Source organism: Lepisosteus platostomus, chromosome 12 (genome assembly GCF_059453375.1).
Source record: "Lepisosteus platostomus isolate fLepPlt1 chromosome 12, fLepPlt1.hap1, whole genome shotgun sequence".
Lineage (NCBI taxonomy): Eukaryota > Metazoa > Chordata > Actinopteri > Semionotiformes > Lepisosteidae > Lepisosteus > Lepisosteus platostomus.
In genome coordinates, this window is record NC_142622.1 from 2,210,175 (window position 1) to 2,233,864 (window position 23,690).

General features: G+C 39.9%; 1 protein-coding gene across 12 annotated transcripts in view; it reads right to left on the reverse strand.

Moving 5' to 3' along the window:
* LOC148650843 (histone deacetylase 9-like) overlaps positions 1 to 23,690 on the reverse strand; it is a 180,461-nt gene that overhangs the window by 59,362 nt on the left and 97,409 nt on the right. For all 12 annotated transcript variants that reach the window (XM_088600425.1, XM_088600421.1, XM_088600416.1 and 9 more), the window contains 5 exons: positions 23,014 to 23,129; positions 20,612 to 20,734; positions 19,308 to 19,515; positions 18,568 to 18,785; positions 15,784 to 16,059 (listed from right to left, as the gene is read on the reverse strand). In XM_088600425.1, coding sequence (XP_088456551.1) covers positions 15,784 to 16,059; positions 18,568 to 18,785; positions 19,308 to 19,515; positions 20,612 to 20,734; positions 23,014 to 23,129 — 941 coding nt within the window. The remainder of the gene's footprint in view (positions 1 to 15,783; positions 16,060 to 18,567; positions 18,786 to 19,307; positions 19,516 to 20,611; positions 20,735 to 23,013; positions 23,130 to 23,690) is intronic.

The window sequence follows — 23,690 nt, forward strand, 5'->3', positions numbered from 1 at the left end:
GCTACGCCCCAGAAACCAGCGGTGGGGAGACCCCAGTGATGCCCAGGTCGTGCTGCTGCTTCCTGCAGGGGAGGCCAAGTTTGCCAGCTTGTTTCCCAAAGGGGTGCTGCCTTCTTCAGGCCACTGGGGTAGCTCAGTATCACCTATCAAGGAAGCCAATCAAAGCTTGAGATAAACCAGCTCCTGCCTGCTTCCTACCCTTTGAACACTCCAGGGGCACTCCTCCTCTGTGCCTCTTATCTAATTAAACTTGAAAAGAAATATTAATCCTTAAAGGACTCAGATAACAATATAGATGACACTGGCCAGTGAGACTGACAGCTCTATAAACTGTTTTCTTTTTATCTGCTCTTGCGTGTTTGTTTCATCTCTGTTGATAGTTCACTACTGGAATTCTTTTCATTTTTCAAGACAGCGAGTATGATGCTGGTTTTATGTGTTTTTTTATAAACGGTTATGCAGTTGAATCCCTGGAATCTCAGAGTGACTTGTATAAGGTAAATGAATTTTAGGATCTTTGGTTTGCCTGCTTTAAGCATCACAGTAGATTAGGTTTATTTAAAATCTGCATGTCCTTTAGGGAAATCGTGACTTTCATAAACACACAACAATACACATTTCTGCAGCATTGCCCATTCAAATACATACAGGTGATTGCAAAAGAATTTGGAACAAAGGAATGTTTCTTGTTTAATCTTTCTGCTTTACAACACTCGAAACAACACAGAATAAAACCTGGAGTGTACAGGAAAAGAAAAAGATTTGGTTTGTGGTAACCAGGCCACAGAGAAATCACAGAATTCGGAGAACAGACAACCAAACAGAAAGCAGAAAGAATACTGTGCCTCTATCTGTAGGAGATAAAGGCACAGTGCTCAATACATAGGCTAAGCTGGAACTTCTGGTGCCTGTTCTAGAGAAAGAAACAAGCACTTTGTATAGATCGTAAGTCAAAATGAACAAGTGACTATAAATAGCCTCCAGCTGTTTAGTCCTTTAACTTTTGTATCTTAATAAAGCCACCTGCCCATTGAAAAGTGTTTGTAGGAATGGCCTTTTTATTCACCAAAACCCATGGTAAGGCAGGGTGACATGGAAATTAATGTAGCTAGAGCTGCTTAAATTATTTGTTATCCATCAGCATGCATGCTCTGAACGCATTAGTCAACAAAGGTCTTTTGTTGCAGAATATGTGTTACCTTTACCCAAGCTGGAAAACTTCAACAACTGCAGAGCACTTAGGTTTGACAATCTGGAATTAACATTAACTCCAGCTCAAAGGATCTGGGCAGAGAAATAGTAAGAATGAAATACCTCCGTTATAGCAATCAAGCTGCCAGTGTACTGTTTTCTAGTTAGAGGTGGTCCATTTTTACACTTTGCAAAAAATCTTTCCTTTACTTTAACGCCAGAAACCACTAAGCAGCACTGTCCCACCGATATAGCACGTTAATAACGCATGGAAAGAAAAACAAAACATTACATTAATTCTCATACTTGGATCCCTTCACTCTGTATTTCTTCAGCAGAAAAACTAACAAAAAAGTTGGATAAAGATAACAAGCCTCAATCCACAGTATGTCCCACAATTATTTTACTGCCATCTTCAATTTAGCCACACAAGCAAAATTTGCAGAAACTGGTTTGAAATATTGCTCCTTTATGACTGAGTTGACTGCTCGGAATAGGTTTGCTTGATAATTTTGGAACCACCAGTTTAAACTGGCACAACAAAGGATCTGTACAACGCTATCTATAATAATCGTGTCAACTGCCAGTACTATAACATATGCTGTTTGGGCGTTTCTTGGTCATGGTTTCTCAATCCTCATAGTATTATTTTAAACTTGGTTTTCGGGTTCTTTTCTGTGCAAATCAGCAAAATACAAAACGACACCAAAGCAACACAACATTCACACCCCATAACTCATCCAGGTGGATGCTGCACATTGATGATGGTGGAGGGGAGTCCCCATTACCTGTAAAGCGCTTTGAGTGGAGTGTCCAAAAAAGCACTATAGAAGTGTAAGTAATTATTATTATTATTATTATTATTATTATTATTATTATTATTATTATTATTATTATTATTATTATTATAATAACCTGCGTCTCCCTCTCTGTCATCCACTCCACTTCAACTTACTCTGGGTTTCCCCATGGGCCCTCAGAATAAAGCTGGGCAGTGAAGACAGGAGGACCATGCAGAACAGATTGTCCAGGGATGTGATTTCCACACCCCACAGGAACATGGGTCCAAGCAGTAGCGAGCCCATTGGAAATACTGTGAAGATGCCAGGATCTGGTGATTCCAGGTTGAGCAGATGTGGAGATTCCCAAAGAAGAGCCATCGTCTGTTTAGCTCCAATCAGACCAGGCAATAGGATTTGTTTCCGCCTCAGCGAGAGGCTCAGACTGGAGTTCTCCTTCAGCGAGAGAACGAGCTGAGGGCAAGGAGCCTCCTCAGCACCCCAGAGTGCTGCACCATCTCTGAGATCCTACCACAGGATCTGTGAAATGATCTGAGTAGGGATCTCCATGGAAGTACTGTGAAGAGTACTGTGGGATCCAGTGATCGGGAATGTGGAAATTCCCAGCTCAGCAGGTATCGGACCTTTTTAACTCAGAGGCTCAGACTGGAGTTTTCCTTGTTTGGAAAAGTAGAAATGTGTCTGAAGCCTCTAAAGACGTTACTATATTTTTAAGAGAGAGAAAGACAGACATTTGTTTTTTTTCCTGGATTTTAAAAAGCATAGTCAATTTTTTAAGGTTCTGGTTGTTCTTAGAATATCCTGTTCCTCAGTGAACTAAAGTAGTGGAGAAATTAATCACAATCAGCTATTTCAGTTGAAGATGGAGTGCAGAAGTAATGGTTTTTCTTTTTTACATATTACTGAAATGTTTAGTAATAGCGCAGATCTGTAGAATTATCTGGAGAGCAAAAAATTATCGTCTGGCGAAGTAAATCAATACCCAACCCAGCTTACAACAAGGGTCGAAGCATCACGAGCACAGATGTCAGCCAGAATAAAAGAGAAAACATCAAAGGCCGCAATGTTTCTTCTTCTTTTATGAAGAAATGACAGATAAAACATGTCTCAAACACACCACACCTCTTCTCAGCTTTCTGTTAGGAAACAGAAAAAAAGCCCTTCTGTAACATGTGCAATGAAACACCAGTAACAGTCATGGGATTTTATACACTTCGACATCTGAAGTCAAATGTTACCTTCTAGACACTGTTTGTATTTATTTTTTCATATTTAGGTCTTTCTTTCTGCTTATGTCAGTATTAAAGAATGTTCATCCTCCAGCTTTTGCACAAGAGTTTCCTTAGGACATGGCAGCCACTCTGGAAAATAAATTATAGATTTATTATGTGTAAAACAGTATGCTACAAACCGTTACATCTGGTTTATAGGCAATCAGCACCAACATCCAAATGGTCAATGATTAGCTATGAGTTCTTGTCAACAATGGTGATTCATCACACCTGTCCCAAAACTATTACGCTTTCTCCTAGAAGAAATAAGGCTTTAAAAAAACTTGGGAGCTACCTCATGTGTTTTTTAAAGTCACAGTCCGGCTTAACTTATTTTTCTTTAGTCTGTATTTATATTCTGGCCTTCAAATAGCTGTATGCAAACCAAAATACAAAAATGCGTCCTTCATCCTCCTATAGAGACCTCATACAGTATGTTCGTAAATGACTCATTCACCTCTCAGATTGTGGTGGGGTGGTAAATGTTTTGTATTGTCTGCAACAGACATGTTTCTCTGGAGCAGGTTCACCACAAGAAGAAACAGAAGCCATGCAGGCGGATCGTGCCAACACTTGCCTGTCCTACAGTAGTTGCTTTTCTCTAATTGGATGCATAAGATCACTTCTCAATTTTGAACACAATCCAGAAGGAAACTATTTCAATAATGCTAATCCTCTCAAAGTACTTGCTGTTTTCCTTGCATAGGAATCAAACAGGACTATCCACGTTTATCAAGAGATCTAACTGAGAATGCAGAATATAAGCAAAGAATGCTCTTTGGTGGGCAAGCTGTCCTAAGCCTGCTAATAATTCACTATGATCAAAACATTTTTTAAGCCTTGCAACTATTAACTCGTTTTTGATATTCCTAGAGTTTGAAAGCCTTACACTGGCAGGATTTAAAATTGCTTGACTGTAACTGAAACATTTGTACTCAGCATTGCAATTCTAGATTAAGGGAATTCTGATCACATGCTGATCACTTTGCTGAAAGTGCTCTACAGAGGATGTTTAGGCATCTGATAATATGATAATATTAGCATAAATCTGTTTTGTTTTTTCAGACTAGAAAATAAAAAAAATCTTTCAGTTGAAGATCCAAAATACACTAGAAAATTGTAAGAGTGTTTTTTTATCTTGCCATCAGTATGAATCAGCTTTGTTCTCCAGTTTCTGTTTGGTTTGCCTTTTTAGCTTCTAGGTAATGTCCTTATTTTCTACAATTTCACACTTGGAAACTATGCGTCTCTTCTCCTTTCACTAGTGACAAAAAGGCTTAGTCGTGGGTGCTGACCAATTGACCAAAATTCAAGGAAAAGAATAGGTCCTATTGACAAAATGGAAGTCCTTGACTTTTCCAAAGGCTGTTCATTCCGAAAGTGTATTTCTAGCACACTGAACAAAGCAGTGCCAAATAAAATTACTTTTTTTAACTAAACAGGAATAACAAATTTAAAATTACTTGGTGATTAGTTATCAATTACCATTGGTAAACTGCAACATGAAATCTTTCTATAAAGACAAACCAGTCCTACATACACATCAAGGTATATTGTACCTTGGTCATCAGTCTGTTTTTAATCCATGCATTACAATCCTAATATTATGCAATATGTGTCTGTAGCTTAAATTACAAGCATACACAGTTCACAAACATGAAAGAAGCAATTCGATCACAGTTACCATTAAAAAAAAACCTTATCAATACTCTGTAAATGTTTTGGCACCTTACCAAACATGTTGTTAATTCGAACATGTTTCAGCTAATCAATATAATATGACTTCTTATTGAGGAATACTCATGAGGAATATGTCTTGTCTTTAATTTGCCAGCAAGTTTTTCCACACATGTTACCCAAAGAACTAATACTCAGGTCTGCAATGTGCTTATTCACACTTTCATTCATAGACTCTCTTTTGTACTATGAGACCTCTGTCATTTTAGCTAAAGAGCAGTTGTTGTGGATTGGTCATTACTGCTTCTTTGACACAGCTGCACTCCTCACTTCTGGACCTCTGTAACAATGCCAGCATGGTTTCACAATGGGCTTTTTGGGGGTTTCTGTGATAGGATTTGAAGAAAGCGCACAGAAACAAGTCAAGTCCTGGGGTGAGGCAGACATGAGGCTGTCTTCTTCCTGCTGGCAACGAGACCTTGGGCAATGCAATCAGGGCTCTGACCCAGACAGGTCTGTTTTAAATGAAGGCGTCCCATATCCTGTTGTGGAAAGCTCTGGGGGCAAGACTCATTAGGTGATCCCTCTCTGGATTAAGTTCTCACACAGCAAAGGATGGTCATTATAGCTGGGACCTTTCTTCTCTGGTACTGGTGCTTGTGATACAAATTGCCACAGTGTCTCAAGGATGAGATGGGGTTTTTGCCTTTTTCATACTCACTTGTATGCAGAAATTAGAACCTCGGCCTTTTTTTTTCTTGCTGAAATGTGTTTTCCAGATAAACACGGACACACCAGCAGCCAATGCTCTGGGCTACATCACACGCTGAGATACATGTAAAATACAGCTTGTTTTAGACTTACAAGTAGGCTGAGTCACACCGGGCCGCGGATCAAACCCACGACCTCCCAAATGAGTGGTATTTAACCACCAGGCTATTCGCTTGGTCTGCGCTAAATCTGACTGCTGCCTCAAAACAAGGTACACCCTCATGAGCTTAAACCTTTTAACAGCTGTTGAAAGCAATTCTCGTATAAGAGCTCAGCCAATGAGGAAAATAAAATGGCAACACTCAAACGTATTTGCGAAGAAACACTGTAATGCACAAGGAACATGCCCCGTGAAAATTAAAGTCACATGTTCATACTGTAGTTCACATGTTCATAGTAATTCCAGACGATCAGATCTCTCACAGGCTTCAGACAGTTTTTGGTGTTTTAATATTCATACTTTTTGTTTAGAAACAATGACTTAAATGAGAAACTACAACAGCATTACTTTGTGTTGGATTAATTTTTCATATTAATAATTACCAATTACAATAAACAACAAACGATGAGGCAGTATTTTTGCATGGTCATTGGATTTTCACACAGCTTTTCCACAGCGTTTTAACACGATTTATGTTTAAATTTAAAAAAAATTCACCCCATGGTGTTATCACTGCAGGTCTATCAAAGAAGCAACAGTGCCAGAAAACCTCTCAAACTAATGAGCAAAATAAAGACCAAAGTTTTTATAGAAGAATATTGCTATTTATGTTTCATTAATTGTCTTTTAATAATGTTATTCTTTCAATTTAATGCAGACACTTTCTTTCCTATTCTAATATGAATGAAATCTTTTGCTGTTTCAGGAGGAATGCAGCGCAGGTCTGCCCAGCAGGGGCTCCTCTTTCAATTTCAGAAAAGATCAAAAGCAAAAGAGGGAGAGTTCATTCTGGCGGGATCTTCCTGCTGCCAACAGGAGCTCTTTCCATGCCTTTTCTCATGTATCATGTTAGCATTTAAATGCATGTTGTGTGCCAAAGTATTTTACACCCTGCCTGGCACAACAAGAATACCCCTTGTCTTAGCAAAACTAGTCTATAAATACATACCCGTTCATTTACGTGACTCACATTTCTTTATATACTTTTATATCTTTCTAGAACAGTTAGAACTAATTCTGTGAGAGAAAAAAGAAGGATGTAATTCTCTCTGTGGAATTCCAATTCGGGGGTCAAAAGTATTTTAAAACACTGCTGCATTACTCATATTATTCGTACGCAAAATTAGTTCCCCATAATACCGACACTGATCCCTCTTATCGCTGCAATCCAATGCGCTGTCTTCTAATGCCACATACCCGACATAACATGCCAGACCGAACGAGAGTCTGAAACAATTTGCATTTCTTTCACAGTGAAGGTGGAGTCGGGTTCTGATGTTCTTTTCCTAGATGTGTAATTGTTTTCGTGCTCATGCCTGCACTGGGGGTCGCGCGCCGCGCTCATCTTTGCCCACAGTGCCCCAGCAGACTGTGGCCGCGGGGCTGTGCCAGCACGCAGCAGAGCCCCACCGCTGGGTCAGCCACACTCCCTCAGCAGCTCACCCCACCCCCCGAGTACCCCGAGCCAGACTCCGTCACAAAGACTGTCCCTTCTGGAGCGACACTCTTGGCTTGGCCTAGCCTGCTACCTCTTGAACTTTCAACCGGAGCTCAGATCAAGTGCCTAGAGATATGTTTGCCATCGTTTTGTTTCTGTTTGTCAATTGTAAACGATCATCACTTGATTTGGCTACAAAAAGTTCTGTTAGCAACTCAGAGGCCCAGCGGACCCATCAGCATTGCTAAGGCTGAGCAGTAGAGCTGGGTTGAGCTGGGTCCAGCAGAGTGACTAGACTTCATAAACAGGACTGAGCACCGAAGGAAAGTGTGTTTTCAGAAATATTGAAACAAGATTTTTTTTCTTGGAGTATTCCTTCTCTGGACGTTCGCTGGCTTTTCCTGAACTCGGGTGTTTTCCGCTACATACTGTAAGGATTTGTCACACCTGCCAAGTCTGTGCATGGGAATGCATTCACAATTGGCTTGCAGTGTCAGAAAGAGAGAGGTGAGCATGAAGCAGATATCGCTCATATTGAAATTTTTACCCCTCAGGCAGAAAAACAAATAAAGAAACAGCTCAACACTGTCCATCTTTCTGACAATAACAATACTTCATAAGCCTAAGGCAGAACGCCCCTGGCTGGCACGTGAGAGATGTCATTAAATTAAATGGCAGGAAACATCTCTTCCGTACGTCTGGCCACACACAAACTGTAACACTAAATCCTTTCTTCATAGGCTTTAGGGAAACATACAACAAACTTGGAAATTTTCAGTGGACTGTGTTTCTTAAAAAAGAGAGAGAGGCACCCATAGAATAACAGTGAGTTTCCTCTTTGCTTATTATCCTGGTAGTCTGGCCTTAAAGAAACCTTATTTGCTTTCACAACTGTTTCTTAGGGAGGGGGAGGAGGGCATGCAGGTGGTGACACACACACACTCACACACTCACCACTGTCACACTCACACTCACACACTCGCACACACTGTCAAACTCACACTCACACACTCGCTTACCCACTCACACACTCACTCACACACACTTACACACACACTCACACTCAGTCGCACACTCATACACACATTCACTCACACACTCAAACACACTCACATTCATTCTCACACACACACTCACATACTCACACCAATACACACTAACACACAAACTGTCTATATTGCTTTAACAGAGCACCCTAAACTGAACCCTAAAACTGAAGGTAGTGGTATTTTGATATTTGAATACTTAAAATCTAGAAATACCCTGTGCGAATTCTGTATATACTCTTATTTAGTGTACCTACTCTCTTATGCAATAACCTAGAAAATGAACATGAGGAATAGGCGTTTTTCTGATGCATTGTACCAGCCCTGACTTTATGGCATGCACAGTAGCCCTGTGATCCTATTAGAATTGGAAAGGAAAGGGAAAAGTAAACCTCAGTCTTAAAAGGATTTAGACATTTATATTTCTTGTCCTGATAGAGATCTTGAGATCAGCTTTAGTCCACTTTCATAACCTCGTATTTTGTAGTTTAATTCTATCATATTAGTCATTTTCTAACATTCTTTGCAGAAACATTTTTTCTTGTTTTGAGAGATTCTGTAATATCAGTAGTACTACAGCTTCCATTAAGGAGCATTTTATATTCCTAAGAGTTTATTTTGTTAGAAGGTCATAATATTGGCCTGCCCTAGCTAATATTTGAACATCTAAAGATGTTTTAAAAGAACATCTATAACGGCACATAAATTCTCTAAAATGTTTCTTGAAACTGTAAATTGCTCATCAAATCATAGATATCTTGGTGGGGTGGCTGACTTAAACGGACAGCTTCTGAGAAAGGATTTTTTTGCTGCTCCAGTCTCCTGGAATTAAAAAAGCAGTTTGTACTTATTTAATGTGCCAAGTAGTTCCATGAGCTCTCAGCACAGGACTGTGTGGCCCCGAGCCGCCTGGCTGGAGAGACAGAGAGCACAATGTCAGCTCCACTCTGGATGCTTCTCCACAACCTCTCAGCTGATTTATTACAGCTCTTGTGCTCTTGAGCATTTGTATATACCCAAATAATGGTTTTGCACAACTATTACAGCTCAGGAATAATGTTGTTGGTTTTTTTTCAGAGGGCCCTTGACAGACTACCTCTTGAGGTTCATACGAGATAGATTCAGCCAATTAAAGACTGTGTATTCCAGGACACTGTATTTTGATTAAATGCGGCAGACTGTGCCCTGTAAAAGACAAAAAACAGTAAAGTTATTTCTATTAATGCTATTGTGCTTTATATACTATGCTTGATATAGCTTTACTATTGTGCTGTTTAATTTTGACAGTTACCAATTGTGAAATTCCCACTCTCCTGATTAATGTACAAAATGACTGTATTCATAAACAGGCAGATTTTATATAATGGAATTTGATACCTTTGCACAAATGTTATTTTCAGGGGTATTTTATTTTGATCAGTCTATCCTGTCAAATACAGGATAGCATTTTGCTTCTTATCTGTGCAACAGGTAATTTTTCTTGTGCCGTGCATCACAACCAATTGAGAATGTTTTGAATAATCAAGTAGCAAAAGAAACATTTTGACAAATTAGTTGGCCATAGCATTAAAAAAAGAGCACTTTACGTTTGTAAATACGTTTGTATTATAGCACCAAATCTTGAAGAACAACAATATCAATATTCAACAGTATCTGGTGCCGTTTTGGAAACGTTTAGGAAGAAACATTAATTAATTCAATATCTAGTTGCATACCTTGGTCAAATGTACTAAATTCGTTCTTTCTAATATCCATTTACTTCATCAGGGGAGAGTAGCTTGTTACTTCTTCTGTAAACAACTTTTTTCCCCAAACATCATAAAATTCACTGCAAAAACCATTTCCCACCCTGCACGAATCCCTTGCACCCCTCCTCCTCAGTGGTGCTCTAATGTTTCTAGCCTAGGACCCCTAAAATACAACCAAACGGCTCCCCTGGAACCCCTGGACTGCACCAGCAGTGACACCCTAAGCCTGTTCTGCCCCCCAGTCGCCAGTCAGACAGGCCAGGATTGGACACTGGGGCTCCCAGCACAGTGCCCAGGGCTGGCATCAGACCAGATAGCTACTGTAGGTCTGCTTTCTGTTCCCGAGACCAGCATCGCCCAGCAAGAGGGGGAAACGCAGAGGAGGACGCAAGACGCCACTTGTCACCCGAGTCTCCGACACCAGCTCCATTTCTGACCACTGAGCCTTTTGTTACTAAACAAATCAATAACTCCCTAGCTTTGCCATGCTAAAAACCAAAAAATCCACTAAACAGGAGAGATTAACTCCACGCCACAAGGAGTAAATAAACATCAGCCATACAGCACCACCCTTAGCTTACTGCTTTACCGTGTGTAAAACACACCCACAATGATAAATCCCACTTCAGTGATCATGCAGATACTGTAGTTTCTCTTTACAGGAAAATCTCAGAAAACAATTCTGCACTGATTTCAGAGCAGCAGTGCAGCTACTACTTTGCTCCTTTGTAATACAGCACTTTATTGGAAAAATTCTGTTTTTAAAATGAATTGGTGACCTAGGTTTACATTATAAGTAATGTGCAGTACTCAACTTTTTGTGCATACAGTAATTCTATATATATATATTCCTCATGTTCTACATTATATTATAAGTAAAATCTTTTGTTTTCAAATTGAGTGGCATAATGAATTAAATAACAGTAAAGCTGAAACTACGATAATACTAGCAAAAGCTAACATGGTCCTGTTATCTTATTATGATTTTTTTTTCTTAGTGAAAGCAACATTATAAATTAAGGCAAAGGCAAAGGCAGAAAAAGCAAACAATAGTGTTAAACGAGCAGAGAATCTAGGGTTATAAAAAGTGCCTGGATTTAAACAAGTTAGTGCAATAAAAGAGCTAAACTAATCTTAATATGTTAAAAGTGTCTGAATGTACAGTACTTAAAAACTCTATGTATTAATATGTTGTTAGGTTTTGATATGTGCAATAACTCACTAGCTGTTATTATATTAAGGAATGGGCTGGACATAATTTTCTGAACTATAAGATACTTCCCTTCTTATAGAATCTTTCATAGTTTGCACACGCAAATATTTAGGTAAAATGTTTAATGTACATAAATATATGTATATGGAACAAGTAAAGGTTTATTCCATGCTGAAAAGAGAAGAAAGAAAATACAATGTTTCGGCTGTGGAGCCCTCTTTGGGTGAGAGTATTGTTTGTTACATATAATGTTTAAATAATTAGGTATAAAAAATAAAAATGGGTGCATACTGCCAATTATACATTCATTACATTTACATATGATTAACACAGATTAACAAGGTGTGAAAATAAAAGTCGTCAGGCAGCACATGAGAAAGTGCCCTGCAGCCTCAAGACCTGTATCAATGTGCAGTACGGCGAGTGATAGTGCTGAAGAAGTTTAAATGCTGTATGTGGTGAAAACTATGACCCTTGTAACGAAATTGAATGCGATAAGAGCACATAAATCAAAGCCGAAGAAGGCATCTCCTATTGACAGATTGTATTCCATGCATGCCGAGGAAGAGTCACGAAACCAGTACTGTTCGCAAAATGAGTGGGTGAGAAAGCCAACTCAAACTGTGAAAATCGTGTGTCACATTCCTTAGGGTACAATTCGACGTGCAAGGCGGCGGATCCAGAAGAGATCCGGTGAAGGAGCTCGCTGCAGGTGCTGCGCCATTTTTGTTTTTCGAGAACAGTAAGAAATGGCTGTCAGTGATTAAAAACATTTGCCTTTGCCAAGTGACATTTCCTTCCTGGGTTCACAGTGTCCATCACTCATTTACAACCATGCAATTATCATCTTGGTACTCACTTAATAAACAAAGCACAGTTTGCATCATACAGTATACCTTATTATTTAATATTAGGTGTATATTATTTCTTATATTAAATATCAAATACTAATATGTATATGAGTGCGTATAAATAGAATATAACTTTACAATTGTAGTGGTACTGTACATCATGTCAATATGAGCACAAATATGTAAAGAACAAACTTGGACAACCTCACACTAACCTTCGCAGTGGTGTCTCCAGAGTCACTGGTGCTGCAATCCTCACCTGTCCCAGTGTTAGAAACCATCACCTGCGTCACTACCAATGGATTTCAAATGTCATTTGAAATAGAGCTATTTACAGTATGTGTCTAATATACAACGAGAGCCTGTTGGTAGCTGTTTGGGAACAATGTCTTTAAAATTATCATTTGAAAGAAGGCGGATTTGGCATCATTATATGGATCTAGCTTTCTCAATGCCCTGGAATGGTATTATTAAATAATTTCTATTGGTTATATCATGACATAATATTATATAAATATTACTATAGGCAGATAACACTACAGTACAGTATATTGAAAACGTCATAGGTACACTGTAAAGTGTCCATTTTGTTTTTTTGTAAATCACACTGGTCAAAGTGGGGGATTGTAAGATCCTGCTGATCTCAGATGGGTGGTAAATGAAAAAAAAACAACAAATAAAAATAAACAAAAAGAAACAGACATTAGGCATGAGTTTTACATACACATAACATCAGGAGTTCTGCCTAATACGAAGGTCTGTTTTTGTTTCCCACTGTTCCCATGCGGTCAAGTTGTCACACTAAGACATGGAGAGGACTGAGGTTAGAAGGACTGGAATTGAGAAGGACCTGTTCTTTTGGTATTAAGATCATGGTTCTTCACCTGCAATCCGAACTGCAAAATTCAAGCACAGCATCCGCAGTACAGAGCCCAGATCCTCAAAGGCTGAAGCTACTCTGGGGTTTCAGTCTTTAAACTAGCTACTCCAGCTAAGAAATGATCTGCTTGAGCCAATTCCACATACTTTTAGGGCTGTAATTCAGAGGATGCATAATAAACTATAAAGCTCAATGGATTGCAGCTCTCAAGGGTGATGACTGCTTTGGAGAAATTATCTGAAGATACATTTCAAGAAAATACTGTAGCATCATGAACAACTTAAACCACATTTGATAAAACAAAACATTCCCCTAACAAACACTGAGTCTTTTTTTCTTAAATCTTTCTCACAGGCCGAAAAGTTAAAAAGAATCCTAAATATTATCGGGGGGCGAAAAAAAATCCTTCTACAAGAATGTGATTTTAGAAACACTTCCTGAAAAGAGTTAAGAAAGAGGTGATGGTGAGTTTTGCCGGAAACTGAGCATGGTTTGAAAATATTCATGTTCTCTGAGGATTGACATTAAACTATCCATAAAACACAATATCAAGGTTATAGCACATTGAACCCTTGCTTTAACGAACTTCGGACTTAACGGACAAAATTTGATAAAGGGGAATTTTGTCTGTAAAATCAGAAATAATGGACTAACTATTGTTACTACCTACTGTATTAGTCCTTTAAACTGGGGATTTACCATAATGTCAATTCATGGGAGTAAATAAAAGGAATTCATGCACAGCTACTGGACTAAAAAAAAACATAACATTATCCATTAACATGAGCAACTGCACACTACCAATATCTTTTGTAGCCTGGCAGTTCTAGGATAATGAATAATATTCACAATGTTAAAGAAATATTCCAGATTCACACACTGGGATGTGTCCCTCAAGGAACAAAACAGACACACATATATAATTGAACATATATGTACAATACATACAGAATTGTTGTCCGTGCAATACATGAAAGTTTAAACTGACCAGAATAGAGCACAAGAAAGGGAATGAACTTTATTTAAAAAAAGATAAAAGATTTTTAACAGAAGGCAAAATAGGGAACAAATACAAACAGTAAATAACAACATAAAACAGAGTTTCTCCATCAGCAGTGAAGATGAATCTCATTACAAATTAAAGGAATAAGTGAACAAGTGAACATTTTGTTTGTTGGTGATTTTGATTTAGAACAATATGGAGCTTGATGACTCGATACATTAAAGAGTTGATCTGTTTCGTTTCTAATCCCCCAGGTGTTTAGGTGTTTTACTGTGACAATTCAAAATCAAAAACAAACAAAATGTATCACACTTACATACAACATGATTGATTGAAATTAAATTTTAACCCCCATCTTTTGTAGATAGAGCATGCTGTATCTACTGTACATGTAGGAAGTAGATGCCATTTACAGCTACATTGATTCAAAAGACTGTTTTTCCATCAGCTTTTTTTATGCTTTTTCACAAAACTAGGCAAAAAGAGGGATGTAATCTTTTTTTAACAACTTGAAGCCTACGATAAAAGGTAAACACATCATGAGGGAATATGAAGGAAATGTTTTGTTGAAAAGCTTCCTTAACCATTTCTCCGCTCACTTTGTTATTTTCTGACAATAAATCAATTCACAGGCTGCCCTTTCCAACTTTCTGAGTAAAATACTAGCCTTTTCCTACATTCCTCAGCAAATGAATCATTTGGACTTCTCGCTTCCAAAAGGAATTTCCTGTCCAGCCTCACGGAGAAACTTCACTGCTGGATCCTAGCAGGAACTTGACAAAGCCTCGATTTAACCACAGAAAGACAACAGTGAGCCCAGGTTCTCTGTTACTGTGGAACATGCCACATTATATCATTTAGGTGTTTTTTCTGTTTTTTCTTTGCAGATGTTTGCAAAAGTTAACATTTATCTAGATTGTATTCCCAAAACAATTCCTTGCCTTCATTAAAGCACTCCTTAGAAACAGACTGGACAATTTTACAGACACAAAATAAATAAATAGAAAAATACTTTTTGATTGTGAAAAACATCATGATTCACATTTGCAGCACAAGTTAAAAATAAAATTTCTTGTATTTTTACGGCCCTGGCTATGGCGTGGCGATGTTCAACAGCCTTTGCAGACTTTCACACTGTAGTCTTTATTTGTAGACATCTAAAACAGGCAAATGAATGCTCCACAAAAATAAATAAAAATCTCTCTGAAATAAAAAGGAGATAAAATGCACAGGTACAAGAATGTCTGCTGAGTCTGGCAGAAAACACTGGCTTTGCTATTTAGCTGGAAAACAGAAGGATGCAATATTTAGGTAAATTTTAAAGAACTGCTGGGAAACTAGTAATCAGGCTGTTCTTCCCAAAGCCAATTCTAGTCTATGACATTCTCCTCTTGCAATATTATATACAGAACATTGAGAACGAATGTTACAGAGACCACGACACAACTTCACAAACAGAATTTGTCAAGGGATTTCTCTCATCACCTTCTGACCACCCAAATCATGTCTGCAGCAGGCGAATCATTTGCACACAGCACAGGGACAAAATCAAAGCTTTGCCATTTATTCAGGGGCAGTGGGATAACTCAAGAAGACACTCACTGTCACTATGCTTTGTGCACTGGGAACCTGGCCTCTCAGCAGTGAACATGGGCAAGCTTACAGTATGTTCTGTGCACAAACTCAAATAATAGCTTTAATGACCAACCTTCGGGCAAAATCTTTCCCCTTTACCTGCTGCATAAATCCAGTCTGTTCCTTGGCATCACTTTGATTGCTTAGGCTTGCATCATCACTGTCTGGCGGTTCCTCTTTCACTTTAATAACTCCGAGGTGCGCTCCAGGGAAATCTCCTTCTGAGCTGCTGCTGCTGTTGCCGCTACGGTTCCGGCTGACGCCACAAGAGGGCGCTCTGTCCTCCTGCATTGGCTGATCCTTGTGATTTTCTTCTTCAGTTTCCTCCAGGTGGCTGTTCGGCTGTCGGAGCTGCTCGATGGACTTTGAAAGCATCTGAAAGGCAGAAGTGAAAAGTGGTTCAAACCGGGATCAATCTGTTCTGTAGAAGCACCAATATAGCTTTAGAAATAAAGCCCAAAAGGTATTTTTATCACAAATAATATAACAAAGGCCAATAATTATGGTTAGTTCAGTCATGTCAGAATGACCTTACAATGCTTGGTGGTGTATCTGGGCAGTAGAGTACTATAAAGAGCCTCATTACAGTGTGGCCAAAGTAAGATAAACTAGGACAACACATGAACACATTTCTGGCAGTATATGTGATCTCCAATACTTGACCTTTTCCTGTTATTAGTCCTAATGTGGATCCAACGGTGCCATAAAAAATTATATATACAGTATATAACACAAACATGGTGCTTTTAGGAGAGCATTCTTATAGGTACTTGGCTGAAAGGAAAAGTAGAGTGAGCCAATTAAGCTGTAAAATAATATTGTTTCTTTAAAAAAAATCACTCTTTGTCATGTTAAAAAAAAAGTAACAGGAGCCAAACTGTGCAAAACGGAGCCAAACTGAAGTTTTACATGTTTTCAGGAAATTAAACGGTACCTAATTCACAGGAGCCCCCATTAAGAGCGCGCACACAGAGACAGAAAACGCATTAAAACAAGTCGCTGTGTAGCTGTGAGAGCCCAAACAAGGAGGACATCAAAGCCAGGTCTACCTGACTAGCACGGCAGGAAGGAGGAACCAGCAAAGAGCTTGGCCTGAGAACACAGGCCCTTTATAAATATCCAGCAGAGAATCACCTTTCTTCTTTAAGCATTAGTAAGTGCTCTTAGACCTCCTTTTAAATCCATAAGCTCTTGTAAAGATCCATTAGCGTCGCCAACAATGCAGGTAAAATGTTGCTAAATGCAATGCCACTCTTGTTAATTTCACAGCTTGAGTTTAATTGGGGTAATGATTCAGAAATTCCAACTGGTAAACAAAGGCCCCTAATCCTTGATTAGGATCATTTATAGCTCAGCCCACTAAAGTGTTATGCTGTTGCCCATAATTACAGCACCAAATGTGACAATTAACAGTTGTGCTGATTATTGGGGATATGATATTGACAAGTAGTCAAACTTTTACATGGGTCACAAGAGCACCATAAAAAACTGTTTTCCCTGTTAATTGTTTAAACCCATAATCGGACTCCTATAGTAACACCGGCGAGTAAAAAGCAGGAACATTTATTTTATCGCAGGTAAAAATCTATCTAATGCAGCACCCTTCTCCATAGCCTTGCCAGCTGGTACAATGCCAGCGTTGATTGAGTCAAAGTGAGAAAAGGATTATTTGTGCACTAATGACATTTTCTTAGGTGTCCCTTTCTCTTTATTCGAGCAGGGAAGAGCGGACAAAACCCTTACGTTCATCATTTTGAGCATTATGAGCAGGACTAGAAGAATACCAGTGGTAAAACTGAGATCCTCCAGAGATCAACCTCCCAGATTAAGTGTTTTGCTCCCTATGCAATACTGGGCTTATAGAAGCAGCAGCTTTTTTTCTGCAAAGACAGTGTGTGAAGGCCCATTGGGCATGGGCATGGGCTACTGTTGTGTCCACACAATGACTTCTTTCTCCCCTTTTGCTATATATACTCATTGGCGTGCATATTTACGGGGATAATTATGGCCAGTGCCTGGTCTGATAGCAAGGTCAAGGCATGCAGAACACAGAAACACAAATATTGCCATAAAGGAACAAGAGCTTGTATTCTGTGCCTCGGTTTCTCTGCTGAACTTGGTCGAATTCGATTACACGGGGTCACACACTTGTGCTGCAGAGACCCAAAGATAACAGCATTAGTGTGAGGTTTGCTTTTCAAATGCATTTGAAAGTTAAGGCCGCCTTTTCTTTCCGAGGTCCAGAAATGAAAAGGCGTGCAAGGCTCTTAGTGAATTAGCGCTATGTACAGATCACCACGGGATTTTCACCCGCAATGACAGAGTCTTAAAATAAACTGTTTTGCTTTTTTAATCATGAATTGTAATATGCAGGCTTCAAAGGGATTTGCCAGTTTGTTGTCAGTTTATTTTTAAGCCTTGTGTATCAGAAAAGATTGTATCAATGCACACAGGAGGATGTCCTCTATACTGTACATGTTCAAAGTTTTCCATGCCAGTGAAGCTCTGTGCAGTTGCACGGGCACAGAACTCGCTGATGGAAAGAAACTGTAGGAATATCTTTGCCATTAGCATGTTAGATAATGGGCACTTTTGCTAAATTTATTTGAGTTTTGGATATATATCACCTGCGGTTTTCAAAAGCATGGTTATCACCGCAAGTCAGCTGCAGATTGTTATTTTTAGCATGGCAGGAATATATTATCATTAATATAATGTTGGAAAAACAAGCCATACAGCAATAGCTTAAGAAAAAAAAATAGAAGTTTTAGAACAGTCTACACATGATTAGAAAAAAAAGCTCTGCCACTGCTATATTATCAGTGTGCAACAATGATGAAATTAAAGGCCATTGCTGGCCCGGGTCTGGAAGCAACCGGTTACCTTGTTAATCTGGATCTGCTGCTGATACTGTTTCTGCTTCTCCAGAAACTGCTGGTGCTGCTGCTGGATAACAAGCTGGGCCAGGGTGCTCTGGGGCAGGGGGGCAGACTGCGTCCTGTTCAGAGGCCGGTGGCGCGGCAGTTTCTGCCTCCCGCTGGACACAGGCCTGTCCTTCATTGCCAGAGGGGACTGAGGCAGGACAGGAACTGAGCCTGGACCTGCAGGACAGAGAGAAAATCACCCTACAGGAGCTGAAGCAGGAAACCCCAGTAAATCTTCCAGGCTTGGATAGAAATGTATCCTTAGTGTACAGTATGTTTCCACCCGGCAATCATTTCACCTTTATAAATATCCTTTATAAATGTAACTTGAGCCAGTGGTTCCTGAAAATAGAGAAAATAGAGCCTGAATATGAAATCCTGTAAACTACATATACAGTATGTATGTCAACAGTACAGTATGTCAACTGTACAGTACTGCACAGGGTGGCAATCTGATAAGACAAGAGAAAGGGTGTGCCTTTCTACAGGTAGAACAGTGTTGAATTCTGCCCTTCAAAGCCTCCTGTCCTTAAGGTTCACTTGTACTCTTTCTTTGTGGAAACGTATTCATCTCTCTGATAACAGCTGCAGACATTTATTCAACCTCTCTTGCACATTTGGATTAGAGAATTTGCACCGGTGAATCACCACTTGGTGCTTTCAGAATCATAAAAGCACAAACATTTCAGGGGAACGTACCAGAAGAGAGCATCTTTTGCTGTCGCATTTGTTCTTTTAACAATAGATGCTGCAGGAGCGCCTGGTGACTGTTATTCACTTTTGCTTCCAAGGCAACAGGAGGAAGACCTGACTGAAGAGGCACCCCTCCGACATACTGTCCTGGCAAGGGCTGCCTCATGGCCTGCACAGCGGCCTCTCCGGGCTTCTCCTTCAAGCTGGTGGCAGCCTGCGCATAACAGCAACAACAACAAGAAGATACTTATATTGTACTGCATGTATTACATCTCATTAGGTGTCTAATAATAGGAAAGTATGGTACCACCGTTTAAAAAATAAATTTTATTTACACAATATGGTGTGCTTAAACAAGGTCAAATTCTAATCTCCACTCTCTTATGGCCATCATTTCTGCAGCCTTCCTCCCATCCCAGCTGCCTCCCTGGTGTCAGTGCTGATCTCTGACCAGTATTGTCACTTCCTCAGCCAGGTGAGTTAACACCAAGGAATTAAGTACTTTATCCCTTTATACTCATCAGCACCTTTCATCCTTAATATAATTTGACCCAGCTACTGAAATATATAATATGGGAAATGCTTTGTCACTCCAGCCTGCAAGGATATTTCTTTTGCTTGTGTTTTGACAAAGGCTTTAATGTAGTTATTGCATCATGATGGCATAAGAGCAGCATACTGGCTCTGCTTTTGTTAGGTTGGCAACTAATTAAAGTTTTGGGGATTTTTTTGTGGAGAGCTGGAAATACAAATCCAGTGCTTGAATGCTTCTCGCTAAACAAAAAAAAAAAAGAAAAAACTGATACATTGCATGATGTATTATCTACAGTTAAAACAAAGCATACAATCACTGCAATGTTTTAAATGCTGGTGATGAATTAGGTGATAAAGAGAGATAAGAGCACTGCCAGAACTGGACACTGGAGCTCCTTATTTATCTAAGGGATATAAAAACCACAGGGGTGAGAGTTCACTGCCCTGAAGCCATACATTAATCCTGTGTGCCACTGCCTGTGGGTCTCCCCTCCACCAGCCCCCAAGGCTCCTGCCACTGCAAACAGGAACAGAAGGTATTCTCCAAACCGCACGATCACTAGAGCTGAGACCTCTCATCAAAAAACTGTGTGCACAACAAGAAGCACTAAGAGGCTCCGAGAGATTCAAATGCATGAAAAAAAAACACTTCAGCTGATTGATCTACTCACCTGCATTTCTTTTCCCCCATACTTCAGTTTTGTAAGAAACAATAACTTTGCAGTATGCAACTATGCAATTCTAAAAGTCCGCAAGTCACGGTTGCAATAACTTACATTAATTGGTGAGGACACAGCTGGGAGTCCCAGGGTGATATTGGGTAATGAAGGGGATGTGTAGAGACTTAGTAAGGTCATTGATTCTTCGGGTTTCAAGACTCTTTGATGTGAGAGGAGACGCTGCAAGAGATAAATGGCATGCTTCAAAACTCGGACCCAAGGTGGCTGGATTCCAGAAAGACTACATAAAATAAAAGTGACTTGCAAGAGACTGTGGAGATATTATAGGCATGGCATATCCTGGCTCTGTAACAGAGAAGAACTGGTTGCACTGCGATATCTAAAGATACCTTCACCACCAAGCCACCCACCCCAGTATACACATCCCAGTGGGGATCCCCGCTCAAGCACACTTCCTTTATTCATCAGAGCCATCCTTCAGCATGTGGTTTGAGGATGCCCTTGTTATTTCTTGCCACCCCCAGTAGTCATTATACAATGACCTGTATGTGGGACATCCGCTCGATACTTGGCCCTGGGGAACAGTTGTCTCTGAAAACGAATACCTAATGTAACAGTACAACAACATTGGTTGCTTATGCTGCAAACAGGAAGCATATGGGAGACTCCTGATGAACCAGTGCTTTCGGAGAGATAGTTTACGGGGGTTTAAGCTTGTGTAAATATAATAACAGTTCAGAATGTTGTTAGAATCTAGAAGCCAACCGACTGCACCTGGAATATCAATTAACCTGGAGAAAGACACCCCCTGTTCACTCTTCGATCTCTAAGGCTCTTCTACAATTTCACTGAAGGTTCATGGGAGAGTAAACATTGCGCCTGTTTTCCAAAAACACAGCCGGTCAGTAAAGATTGTTTGGAGATGCATCATATTAGTCACTTTCAAATAATGTACGCTATTGTGCCTGCAGTCCCGAGGAAATGTTCACTCGCAAGAGCAATAAATCCACAAGGGAGTGCCTGAGCAGTGCCTCAGAACACACAGTCACTGGCATGGTAAAGAAATACGCAGTCATCTGATGGAGAAAACAAGGCCATTTAGGTTTTTTAATTATTCTTTTTACTCAGGACCAAATTAGAATTTAAAGACCCAGGATGAATTTATTTTTATGTAACAATGCTGAAACCTAGGAAGGACCTGAGTAGTTATTTTAACTCGCGATATGGAATGTTCAATTTATTCTCAAGCGATCTCTGTTACTAAATACTTTTACATTAGAGGCTGAAAAGATTCAAGTCAGCTTGCCTTCCCAGTATCACTTTCTGTTTCCCTTGACAGGAAACATATTTCCATAAGAGCCTGATGGAGGGAAAAGTGATGTATCCTTCTGACAGGTCGCGTATATATATAGTATGCGCTCTGCCTAATCCGAGCAGTGAGTAGTGTTTTGCTGTTCTTTAAATACCAAAGAAACACCTACACTCACTCTTTGAAAGTCAAACCCAGTAGCCCACTAGGAATATTAATATTATGAGGATTAATAATATGTTTGCTCAAGATAAAGCACCTACATTAATATCTATTTTTACATGCTAGAGGAGAATAGTGCATGAGATTGTTGTGTTTGTAAAAAAAGAATGAGTCATTCGGAAAGCCCAAAGTAATGATCTAATAAAGGCTTTTTGGTGTTGTTCAAACGAATCTTTTTTTTCCACAAAAGAAATTAAATCAGAATGCATTGAAATTTTTTTGCAGAGTTTCAGTGCCATGCATAGGGAGTCCAATTGAGCGGGTCATGATGACCAATTGAGCATTGCAGCCTCTGACAGTTAATACAGCTCTTCAGAGCCCACCAGGTCCAGACAACGTTCCATTCACAGCATCAACAGTCACTAAATCACACTGCATTTGTAAAAACTATCTGCAGAAACTGCAAGTACTCATTTGTAAATCTATTCATATTTTAAAAAGTACAAAATACATACTGTACCTACAGTGTACAATGATTCAATTTAAGAATGGATTTGATCGTGAAAATCAATCAAAATTGGGTTTAGTCCATGCAGTTTTTTTGTGTTTAAACAAACAAATTGAATTTTCCTTGTTACAGCTGTGGCCCTCAGAAACGGTTCACAGTGTTCTCAGAAACAAAGGGGATCTTTCTGACCTGTGTTCAGGAGTGAGCTCAGGAGTGTGCTCAGGAGATGTGTTCTGGTGTGTGCTAGGGGGTGTGCTCAGGGGTGTGTTCAGGGGTGTGTTCAGGGGTGTGCTCAGGATATGTGTTCAGGAGTGTCTTCAGCAGTGTGCTCAGGAGTGTGTAAACTAAGTTCTCCCACACAGTGGATCTGTTCTGACTGCACTTATGGTGGATGTCCTGACCTACAGTTCGGTTTCAAATATCGTATAGTTGAATTATTTCTGATCATTTCAGACTTGATTTTTGGTTTTCCATCTACGGAGAGGGGTGTGTTGAGCCGGAGCATGGGCTGAACTGTACCTCAGTCTGAGCCGCAGTGGGCAGCGAGGAGGGTCCGTTCTCAGCCCCCACTGCAGTGGACACGCTGTTAGGAGAGCTGGGTCCTGATCCTGGGACACTGCTGCTGGGGGTGGTGTCTGTGCCGAGAAGCAGATGCAGAACCCAGAAGTGAAAGCAGAGCAAAGCAACAATTGTAGCCTTTCAAGAAGGCAGAATCAGGGGCTGAAACTGACTGACGCACGCAGCATCTCTACACCCAGGCTTTCCCTTATTTTTTCTTTAAGATCGTTCTTTGACAGCAATCAGATCCCATGTAGTGGGTTGTCCTGCTTGCTAATGGCCCGCTGTTCTCCCATGAAGAAATCAGTACTGAAAGCCCACTGGTGGGCAAGGCAAGCAGGACTGCTCTTAGTAAAGAGGCAGATCACTGTGACGGACTTGTTACATAATGAAATCTTTCACTGGATGCACCAGTCAGTTCAGCGTAATACACTGGGCCTCAAAGGGCCACACCAAAAGCACTGAGCGACACACACTGATGTACAGCATGTCTAACTGTTTCTAAATCCCTAACAGAAATAATCATTCAAACACCTCTGACATGGTTATAACATCCATCCATCCATTTTCTAACCACTTTATCCAGTACAAGGTCACAGGCGGAGATTCCAAACAATCTAAGCAGATTTGGAATCTCA